Consider the following 12,122-nt stretch of genomic DNA (forward strand, 5'->3'; position numbering starts at 1 on the left):
AGGGCCGAAATTTGAACCTTAATGGACCTCAATTTCAGGCCCATAGACACTCCTGTTTGCAGGAAATGTAGGAATCGACCCAGTTGAATTTCCTCCGTCGGGCCTTACTGGCCTCGCACCACGCAACATATTTTCGCCAAATGCGGTGATAATGTTTTGCGGTTACATCCTTCCTGGCTTTGATCAGGATAGGGATGACTTCATCCGGAATGCCTTTTTTCCTTCAGGATCCGGCGTTCAACCGCCATGCCGTCAAACGCAGCCGCGGTAAGTCTTGGAACAGACAGGGTCCTTGCTGGAGCAGGTCCCTTCTTAGAGGTAGAGGCCACGGATCCTCCGTGAGCATCTCTTGAAGTTCCGGTTACCAAGTCCTTCTTGGCCAATCCGGAGCCACGAATATAGTGCTTACTCCTCTCCATTTTATCAATCTGGGTGAAGTCCCCACTCTCCCGGGTGGAGGTCGTGCTGAGGAAGTCTGCTTCCCAGTTGTCCACTCCCGGAATGAATACTGCTGACAGTGCTATCACAAGATTTTCCGCCCATCGAAGAATCCTTGCAGCTTCTGCCATTGCCCTCCTGCTTCTTGTGCCACCCTGTCTGTTTACGTGGGTGACTGCCGTGATGTTGTCCGACTGGATCAACACCGGCTGACCTTGAAGCAGAGGTCTTGCTAAGCTTAGAGCCTTGTAAATGGCCCTTAGCTTCAGGATATTTATGTGAAGTGATGTCTCCAGGCTTGACCATAAGCCCTGGATATTCCTTCCCTGTGTGACTGCTCCCCAGCCTCGCAGGCTGGCATCCGTGGTCACCAGGACCCAGTCCTGAATGCCGAATCTGCGGCCCTCTAGAAGATGAGCACTCTGCAACCACCACAGGAGGGACACCCTTGTCCTTGGTGACAGGGTTATCCGCTGATGCATCTGAAGATGCGACCCGGACCATTTGTCCAGCAGGTCCCACTGGAAAGTTCTTGCGTGGAATCTGCCGAATGGGATTGCTTCGTAGGAAGCCACCATTTTACCCAGAACCCTTGTGCATTTATGCACTGAGACTTGGCTCGGTTTTAGGAGGTTCCTGACTAGCTCGGATAACTCCCTGGCTTTCTCCTCCGGGAGAACCACCTTTTTCTGGACTGTGTCCAGGATCATCCCTAGGAACAGAAGACAATTCGTCGGAACCAGCTGCGATTTTGGAATATTGAGAATCCAATCGTGCTGCCGCAACACTACCTGAGATAGTGCTACACCGACCTCCAACTGTTCCCTGGATCTTACCCTTATCAGGGAATCGTCCAAGTAAGGGATAACTAAAATTCCCTTCCTTCGAAGGAATATCATCATTTCGGCCATTACCTTGGTAAAGACCCGGGGTGCCGTGGACCATCCATACGGCAGCGTCTGAACTGATAGTGACAGTTCTGTACCATAAACCTGAGGTACCCTTGATGAGAAGGGTAAATTTTGACATGAAGGTAAGCATCCTTGATGTCCCGAGACATCATGTAGTCCCCTTCTTCCATGTTCGCAATCACTGCTCTGAGTGACTCAATCTTGAATTTGAACCTCTGTATGTAAGTGTTCAAAGATTTTAGATTTAGAATCGGTCTCACCGAGCCGTCCGGCTTCGGTACCACAACAGTGTGGAATAATACCCCGTTCCCTGTTGCAGGAGGGGTACCTTGATTATCACCTGCTGGGAATACAGCTTGTGAATGGCTTCCAAAACTGTCTCCCTGTCAGAAGGAGACATCGGTAAAGCCGACTTTAGGAAACGGCGAGGGGGAGACGTCTCGAATTCTAATTTGTACCCCTGAGATATCACCTGAAGGATCCAGGGGTCTACTTGCGAGTGAGCCCACTGTGCGCTGAAATTCATTGAGACGGGCCCCCCACCGTGCCTGATTCTGCTTGTAAAGCCCCAGCGTCATACTGAGGGCTTGGCAGAGGCGGGAGAGGGTTTCTGTTCCTGGGAACTGGCTGATTTCTGCAGCCTTTTTCCTCTCCCTCTGTCACGGGGCAGAAATGAGGAACCTTTTGCCCGCTTGTCCACGAAAAGACTGCGCCTGATAATACGGCGTCTTCTCATGTTGAGAGGCGACCTGGGGTACAAACGTGGATTTCCCAGCTGTTGCCGTGGCCACCAGGTCTGAAAAACCGACCCCAAATAACTCCTCCCTTTAATAAGGCAATACTTCCAAATGCCGTTTGGAATACGCATCACCTGACCACTGACGTGTCCATAACCTTCTACTGGTAGAAATGGACAACGCACTTAGACTTGATGCCAGTCGGCAAATATTCCGCTGTGCATCACGCATATATAGAGATGCATCTTTTAAATGCTCTATAGGCAAAAATATACTGTCCCTATCTAGGGTATCAATATTTTTAGTCAGGGAATCCGACCACGCCAACCCAGCACTGCACATCCAGGCTGAGGCGATTGCTGGTCGCAGTATAACACCAGTATGTGTGTAAATACATTTTAGGATACCCTCCTGCTTTCTATCAGCAGGATCCTTAAGGGCGGCCATCTCAGGAGAGGGTAGAGCCCTTACAAGCGTGTGAACGCTTTATCCACCCTAGGGGGTGTTTCCCAACGCACCCTAACCTCTGGCGGGAAAGGATATAATGCCAATAACATTTTAGAAATTATCAGTTGTTATCGGGGGAAAACCACGCATCATCACACACCTCATTTAATTTCTCAGATTCAGGAAAACTACAGGTAGTTTTTCCTCACCGAACATAATACCCCTTTTTGGTGGTACTCGTATTATCAGAAATGTGTAAAACATTTTTCATTGCCTCAATCATGTAACGTGTGGCCCTACTGGAAGTCACATTTGTCTCTTCACCGTCGACACTGGAGTCAGTATCCGTGTCGGCGTCTATATCTGCCATCTGAGGTAACGGGCGCTTTAGAGCCCCTGACGGCCTATGAGACGTCTGGACAGGCCCAAGCTGAGTAGCCGGCTGTCTCATGTCAACCACTGTCTTTTATACAGAGCTGACACTGTCACGTAATTCCTTCCAACAGTTCATCCACTCAGGTATCGACCCCCTAGGGGGTGACATCACTATTACAGGCAATCTGCTCCGTCTCCACATCATTTTTCTCCTCATACATGTCGACACAAACGTACCGACATACAGCACACACACAGGGAATGCTCTGATAGAGGACAGGACCCCACTAGCCCTTTGGGGAGACAGAGGGAGAGTTTGCCAGCACACACCAGAGCGCTATATATATACAGGGATAACCTTATATAAGTGTTTTTCCCCTTATAGCTGCTGTATCTTTAATACTGCGCGTAATTAGTGCCCCCCCTCTCTTTTTTAACCCTTTCTGTAGTGTAGTGACTGCAGGGGAGAGACAGGGAGCTTCCCTCCAACGGAGCTGTGAGGGAAAATGGCGCCAGTGTGCTGAGGAGATAGGCTCCGCCCCCTTATCGGCGGCCTTATCTCCCGTTTTTCTATGTATTCTGGCAGGGGTTAAATGCATCCATATAGTCCAGGAGCTATATGTGATGCATTTTTTGCCATCCAAGGTGTTTTTTATTGCGTCTCAGGGCGCCCCCCCCCAACGCCCTGCACCCTCAGTGACCGGAGTGTGAAGTGTGCTGAGAGCAATGGCGCACAGCTGCAGTGCTGTGCGCTACCTTGTTGAAGACAGGACGTCTTCTGCCGCCGATTTTCCGGACCTCTTCTGCCTTCTGGCTCTGTAAGGGGGCCGGCGGCGCGGCTCTGGGACCCATCCAGGCTGGGCCTGTGATCGTCCCTCTGGAGCTAATGTCCAGTAGCCAAAGAAGCCCAATCCACTCTGCACGCAGGTGAGTTCGCTTCTTCTCCCCTTAGTCCCTCGATGCAGTGAGCCTGTTGCCAGCAGGTCTCACTGAAAATAAAAAACCTAAACTAAAACTTTCACTAAGAAGCTCAGGAGAGCCCCTAGTGTGCACCCTTCTCGTTCGGGCACAAAGATCTAACTGAGGCTTGGAGGAGGGTCATAGGGGGAGGAGCCAGTGCACACCAGATAGTCCTAAAGCTTTATTTAGATGTGCCCAGTCTCCTGCGGAGCCGCTATTCCCCATGGTCCTTACGGAGTCCCCAGCATCCACTTAGGACGTTAGAGAAATAGGCATAGATACACAAGGATAGATGCTACCTATTGCATAATGGTCCACCAGATTGCTAGGTTCTTAATGGGTTGTATGATGATACCCCACAAAGTTATCCAAGTGTCAGGAGGGTGTGAGACTAAAGAAAGACAAGATATGTGATGTTATGAATATTCTACAGAGGATGTAATTAGATAGGGAAGCACTGAAGGTTATGTGGGTGGGTCTGGAATTTGATAGGCTTGTCTGAAGAGATGAGTTTTCAGGGAACATTTAAAGGTTTGGAGACTAGAGGCGAGTCTTACTGTGCGTGGGAGGGCATTCCACAGAGTGGGTGAAGCCCGGATAAAGTCCTGTAATTTTGAGTGTGAACAAGTAATGCGTGTGGATGAGAGACGTAGATCTTGTGCAGAGCGGAGAGGTCGGGTAGGGAGATATTTTGAGATGAGTGAAGAGATGTATGTTGGTGCAGTTTGGTTAATAGCCTTGTATGTGAGTAAAAGTATTTTATATTTAATACGGTAGAATACCGGTAACCAATGGAGGGACTGACAGAGCGGATCTGCAGACGATGAACGTCTGGCAAGGAAGATTAGTCTCGCAGCTGCATTCAAAATGGATTGTAGTGGTGAGAGCCTATGTTTGGGAAGACCGGTCAGGAGACTATTACAATAATCAATGCGGGAGATAATGAGAGCATGGATTAGAGTTTTTGCTGTGTTTTGTGTAAGATAAGGGCGTATTTTGGATATGTTTCTTAGATGTATGTAACATGATCTTGAGACAGATTGAATGTGGGTAACAAAGGACAGTTCAGAGTCAAGAATGACACCTAGGCAGCGAGCTTGTGGGGTAGGGGTGATTGCCGAGTTCTCAACAGTGATAGAGATATCAGGTTGGAAACTACTATTGGCCGGTGGAAATATAATTAATTCTGTTTTGGAAATATTAAGTTTGAGGTGGCGAGATGTCATCCAAGATGAAATGGCAGAAAGGCATGCAGTGACACGGCCCAATACAGATGGTGACAAATCAGGGGAGGATAGGTAGATTTGAGTATCATCCGCATACAGATGGTACTGAAATCCGAAAGAGTTGATTAGTTTGCCAAGAGATGTGGTATAGATAGAGAAAAGCAGAGGACCTAGGACTGAGCCTTGCGGTACTCCAACTGAGAGAGGTAGCGAAGGAGAGGTGGAATCAGAGAAACGAACACTGAAGGAGCGATTAGATAGGTAGGATGAGAACCAAGAAAGGACTGTGTCCTGAATACCTAGGGATTGTAGTGTTTGTATGAGAAGAGAGTGGTCAACAGTGTCAAAAGCAGCAGAGAGATCAAGGAGAATAAGTAGAGAGAAATGTCCTTTAGATTTAGCAGTGACCAAATCATTCACTACCTTAGTCAGTACTGTCTCTGTGGAGTGTTGGGCACGAAATCCTGACTGAAGTGGGTCCAGTAGGCTGTGTGAGTTAAGAAAGTGTGTGAGGCGAGTGTAGGCAAGTCTCTCCAGTAGCTTGGAGGGGCATGGGAGCTGAGAGATGGGACGGTAGTTAGAGAGAGAGTTCGGGTCAGAGTTTTGTAGGGGTAGGGAGGTATAACTGTATTGTGGGATGCAAGTGCGTAATGTGTGGCTCATATTGAGTTTGATGGATCTAAATCGCAAGTGTCAAATGTGTCCTGAAAAGAAGTGCATTTTGCCTAACATGCATAGCTATATCCATAGCATTTATATCACGTGTCCGGTCTGCATTGGTGACATATGTGTCTTGTTAACTCTGCGAGTACACCATAGTAAATTACATATTCCAGGAAATGTGGCTTCAGTGTGAAGGATCTCCCCACAGAGGCAGAACTCTGGGAGGCAACGGAGTCATCTGCCGCAGGGCTCTTGCTCTGAAGGGGGCACCTCTCCTCCCATTCTGTGACACCATTAAATTAAGTTAATTGATAGATGCTGCTATCTTTTCAGTGGCCAACTTCCTCACTGGTCCCTGCACCTTACAAATCACACTCTCTTTATTATACTGAATATACACATTTTACAAGTATCACACCCAAGATTAGAAACCACGACCTATTACACTGAAAGCAGACACCTTACTGATGAAGCTGTTTACTCCTGTATAGGAAATATGAGAATTTTAACTATATGAAGATACTTCTCTGACAATTACACGTAACTTCATATAGTTAGAATTCTCATGCTTCCTGTACAGGAGCAAATAACGCCATCAGTAAAGTGTCTGCTGTCAGTAAAACAGGTCATGTGTTCTAATCCTGGGTATGACTGCCAAGAACTGTGTGATTTAAAATAAAAGACAATTAAATGTATAAATACAGTATATACCTTTTTTTCAGAACACTCCATACACACACACACACACACACACACACACACACACACACACACACACACACACACACACACACATTTATCTTAATATAGGAAATAGGGGGGCACCAATATTTATCTTGCCTCCGGGCAACTGTGACGAACTTACGCCACTGTCTCCCCATAATCATGAATCTCTGTAAACAGCCTACTAAGGCTCCCAGATATTATAATCAGAAAACGGGGACACTTGTGTGAAGTTTACCAAATTCTAAAAGCCATTACATGCTTCTTTGTTGCTGCTAAATCTGGTAAAAATATTTTAGTGCCATATTGTAACTAAGGGCCTAATTCAACATGGATCGCAAAAGCAAAATCTTTCTCTAATGGGCAAAACCATGTGCACTGCAGGGGGGGGGAATGTAACATGTGCAGAGAGAGTTAGATTTGGGTTGGCTATATTGTTTCTGTGCAGGTTAAATACTGGCTTTTTTATTTTTACACTGCAATTTAGATTTCAGTTTGAACACACCCCACCCAAATCTACTCTCTCTGCACATGTTATATCTGCCCCACCTGCAGTGCACATGGTTTTGCCCATTAGAGAAAGATTTGCTTTTTGCGATCCATGCTGAATTAGGCCCTAAAGGTGCATACACACTGGGCGTTTTTGCCCAGTGTGTATGCAGAGAGATGATGTGAAAACCGCTGACTGGAAAATCGCACAGTGCATAGATACTGAGCGATTTTCACCTAGCCCATCGATTTTTACAGGGGTGAACCACTTTCAACAGTAGGAGACTGTGGAAAGTGGTTCACTCGGCCGGTAAAACAAGACAATGGACGGCAGCGGCTGGCGATGATGCGGGAGCGCACATCACCGCTCATCGCCCGGCCATACACACTTCGCGATTTTGTAGCTCAAAACGCCAAAAGTTAGCTACTTTGAGCTCAAAATCGCCCAGTGTGTATGGGCCTTTACTCTGAGATAATCAGGAGACACAGTTTTGGTGAAATGTCATTTCCAAATAAAAGTTTTTAATGAGGCAAAGGCTGCTGTTGGAAAAACCAGAGATGATGAAAGCACTACCCTTTACCCTCCAGATTCTCATGCAGACCCCATTACCTGCTGGCTGAGGATGCTCTTCGCAGACTCAGATAATCTGATGGTATTCTTGGCAAATTCAGATTCTGCCAAAAGAATTAGTGTAAAAATAGTAGAACTGCTCTACACATACTTCAGCTATACACAGTACTGTATGCCTCCCATCTCCGCCCTCCTCCCCCCTCCCCCAACCGCGGGACACTAAATATAATACATCTCACCTAATTCCACAGAAAAAAAAATTTTTTAGTTTTTGGTTGAATTATTCTTTAACAAATTGACAATAATCTTATGTTTCAAACCAGTTTAGAAAAGTTTATGTTTAGGCATACCCTGGCTGAAGAGGTGGACTTTCCATCTGTATTACATTAAAATATACATCTTCCTTTATTATTGGAAGTCTCCATTGAAGTATGTACAGGGAGTTTGCATGGCCTTAGACTATACATATACCTTACTGTACGTAAATTAAACTGTCATTACACTTATGACATTATTTATCACCACAATATAATTTTAGAGAGAGGAAAGATTTGTTAGTACTATGCAAGCCTCCTGTTCCTGTTATGAAATATTTGTAAATCACCTCACTGTACACAAGTCCATTTAGAATCAACTATGGAGGATCATAGAACGCAGTCTATAGCATTTAGCATACCTCTAAACTGTCCCATTTTCCTGGGACTGTCCCGCTGTCCCACCCGCGGCCAGCAGTGTTCCGTAGTGGGGGGAGGGGGGGGGGATTTGGGGTGAGCGCAGACATCATGGCAGAACAGCCATGAGATGAGGGGGGGGGGGGGGTATCTGGAGTGACGGGATCGGGAGGGGAGGGCAGGGTTAGGCATGCCCCTTTTCCAGAGGCTTCACATCCTTTCAGACTTGCGGACACCATCGGCGCCCGAAGAGTCCCGCATTCCAGATCTAAAAAGTTTGGATGTATGATTTAGCTATAAAATAACTGAAGAGGCGAGTGGATGAAGGTGTTATGTCACAATTTTCTGAAACATGGGTTTTTCATTTGATGAAGGTGTTATTATTTATTTTATTTAGTAACAGTCTCTTATAAAGCGCAGCAAATTCCGTTGCGCTTTACTTTTGGAATTAACAATGATATAGCAAACTGGGTAATACATGTATACACAAGGATAGGTGCTATCTATTGCATAGTTTCCGCCATATTGCAAAGGTTCTTGGTGGGCTGTATGAAATGGTCACACAACAATGATGAACCGGGTTCGAGAGGAAGGGAAAGTGAAGAATGAGAAGACATGTGAGGATATGTGTGGACTGTGCAGAGTGGATGCAATTTGATAGGAAGGCTTATGAAAGTTATGTGGGTGGTTCTGAAATTTGATACGCTTGCCTAAAGAGGTAAGTTTTCAGGGAACGCTTGAAGGTTTGGAGACTAGAGGAGAGTCTTATTGTGCATGGTAGGGCATTTCACAGAGTGGGTGCAGCCCAATGAAAGTCCTGCAATCGTGAGTGGGAGTGAGTAATTAGTGTCGATGAGAGACGCAGGTCTTGTGAAGAGTGAAGAGGTCGGGTTGGGAGATATTTTGAGATAAGCGAAGTGATGTACGTTGGTGTAGTTTGGTTAATGGCCTTGTATGTGAGCAAAAGTATTTTATATTGAATGCAGTAGAATACCAATGGAGGGACTGACAGAGTGGATCTGCAGACGATGAACGTCTAGCGAGGAAGAAAAGCCTCGCCGCTGCATTCAGAATGGATTGTACTGGTTAGAGTCTCGTTTTGGGAAGACCAGTTAGGAGACTATTGCAATAATCAATGCGGGAGATAATGAGAGCGTGGATTAAAGTTTTAGCAGTGTCTTGTGTAAGGTATGGTCGTATTTTGGATATGTTTTTTAGATGCATGTAACATGATCCTGAGACAGATTGAATGTGGGGAACAAAGGACAGATCAGAGTCAAGGATGACACCTAGGCAGCGAGCTTGTGGGGTAGGGTAGATAGTCGAGTTTTCAACAGTGATAGAGATATCAGGTTGGTACTTACTATTGGCCGGTGGAAATATAATTAACTCTGTCTTTGAAATATTTAATTTGAGGTGGCGAGATGTCATCCAGGATGAAATGGCAGAAAGGCATTCAGTGACACGGTCCAGTACAGATAGGGACAAGTCAGGGGAGGATAGGTAGATTTGAGTATCATCTGCGTACAGATGACATAGAGAGCATAGTCAATGTTATTTTAAATGTTGGTAGTTTATTTACTAATACATGTTATAGATTAAACTGCTATGTCCAATTCTAAAGTTCTAATTTATCTTTAACTTTAAATATCTCAGTTTCTTCTAAACGTAACAGAACACCTTCATCAACTCGTCTCCTCAATGTGAGGTCTATTTAAAAAACAAAGTACAAGGGGGCACAGATAAAAGTCGCTTTTTGCTTTGCAACTTTCACCATATTCATATATTTTTAAGGTGTGAAAAAGTAGATAGATATAAAGGTTGACAGGTACAAAATGTCAACAGGGTCAAAAGGTCAACATAAAAAAGTCGACTTTTTGGGGGGAGGTGCTATTTTGTGTTTTTAAACATAAGGTGCCCATAAACTAGACAATATTATGAGCAATTTGGCCATTTCCGACGGATCGGAACTACAAATCATTCATAATAGTGCAGATCATTCAGTGTCTGTGAATGATAACGATCACGATGCACGGTCCCGCTGGTCGTTGGTCAGAGCTTCTGATCTTCCCTGCTGCAGGGAAGATCTAAAGCTATCGTCAGCTACAGCATGCTCCTGGATGTAGACACTCCCAGGTATTAAGATATATCTTATGTGTACTGTACTATATCTTTTGCCCAGGACTGCCGGGGAGCTGCTGGGGAAGTTCAAGGGAAATCCTTAATGAGACAGGTTGCATAGTGTATCGGTACCTATGGCCCTCATTCCGAGTTGTTCGCTCGGTATTTTTCATCGCATCGCAGTGAAAATCCGCTTAGTACGCATGCGCAATGTTCGCACTGCGACTGCGCCAAGTAACTTTACTATGAAGAAAGTAATTTTACTCACGGCTTTTTCTTCGCTCCGGCGATCGTAATGTGATTGACAGGAAATGGGTGTTACTGGGCGGAAACACGGCGTTTCAGGGGCGTGTGGCTGAAAACGCTACCGTTTCCGGAAAAAACGCAGGAGTGGCCGGGGAAACGGTGGGAGTGCCTGGGCGAACGCTGGGTGTGTTTGTGACGTCAACCAGGAACGATAAGCACTGAAATGATCGCACAGGCAGAGTAAGTCTGGAGCTACTCAGAAACTGCTAAGTAGTTAGTAATCGCAATATTGCGAATACATCGGTCGCAATTTTAAGAAGCTAAGATTCACTCCCAGTAGGCGGCGGCTTAGCGTGTGTAACTCTGCTAAATTCGCCTTGCGACCGATCAACTCGGAATGAGGGCCTATATATTACCCAAATCTGTGAAATGCATCCGCTAACGGGCTCGTTTCATACGCCACAAGGTTACTAAAGGTAATAGCGCAAAAGTTGTAAAAACAGGCAAAAAAACCTAAAAAAAATATGTCGACCATATGTGTCGCCCTTTTTCTCGTCAATTTGACCCTGTTGACCTTTGACTGTTGACCTTTTGACCATGTCAACTTTTTGGCTGTCAAGCTTTAGACTGTTGACCTGTGAGCCTGTCAACCCTATGGAGTTTGACCTACTGACTGTTGACCCACCTCCCATATTTTAAGTGCCTGGATACTTTGCACTGTGCACAAGATGTTTGAATGGTCTGTGCATGCACCAATCAGGCCCACAATCAAAGGGAGGGGGAGGCGTTCGGGACTCCAGTCGGCATTTCGTGACTAGCTGACATTTCACAAGCTCCGATTGGCTCTCAGCCGGCTCTATAGTAAGAATACCGCTGCAGCTCTGTCCCTCCGTGGCTGCCTGCCAGTACACAGGCAGCTGGCCTGGCCCACGATTCTCAGTACTGTAACCCGGGCTCCTCACAATGGTTAGCTTTGGGGGATGCAGCGGGGAGCTATGGAGCAGTGTATAGAAGCTATGGGGCAGTGTGTGTGGTGGAGGGGGCACTGTCTAATTTGTCAGGCCCAGTCCACATCATTTTTTATGACAGCCCTGGCGCCAATCAACATCAGTGACGTCAGAGCAATGCTGATCGGCAATGCTGGCTGGGGAAGCAAAGACGACAGAGCCATTGGAGCCAGCTGGGGCAGTGGAGAAATGCAGGAAGTGAACGAAAACACTTAGGGGTATATTCAATTGGGGTTGAAAGCTGCTGTCTGTCGGAAAGATGGCAGTTTTAGACTTTTATAGGTCGGACGGGGTTCCGACCTATTCAATAGACCCCAGAATTTTCCGACAAGTCGGGAATTCCGACTTGTCGGAAAGCACGTGGATCGGCGGAATAGCCGTCGATCCGCGTGCTTCTGTCGGAAACGGGGCCAAATCCGACAGGTTTTGGCCCCGTTTCCAACAATCTCAATCCAACTTTAAAAAAAGTTGGATTGAGGAGATGAGGGAGCTGAGAGGAGGAGACAGAGGAGAGCAGCAGGGAGAGCAGTGGCTACA

The 12,122-nt window shown here is 46.2% G+C and overlaps 1 protein-coding gene across 6 annotated transcripts in view; it reads right to left on the reverse strand.

Moving 5' to 3' along the window:
* The window catches only part of GMIP (GEM interacting protein), a 176,218-nt gene that overhangs the window by 98,482 nt on the left and 65,614 nt on the right, over positions 1-12,122 (reverse strand). For all 6 annotated transcript variants that reach the window (XM_063931569.1, XM_063931568.1, XM_063931567.1 and 3 more), the window contains one exon: positions 7,580-7,644. In XM_063931569.1, coding sequence (XP_063787639.1) covers positions 7,580-7,644 — 65 coding nt within the window. The remainder of the gene's footprint in view (positions 1-7,579; positions 7,645-12,122) is intronic.

The sequence above is a fragment of the Pseudophryne corroboree genome, chromosome 6 (genome assembly GCF_028390025.1).
Source record: "Pseudophryne corroboree isolate aPseCor3 chromosome 6, aPseCor3.hap2, whole genome shotgun sequence".
In the NCBI taxonomy this organism is placed as follows: domain Eukaryota; kingdom Metazoa; phylum Chordata; class Amphibia; order Anura; family Myobatrachidae; genus Pseudophryne; species Pseudophryne corroboree.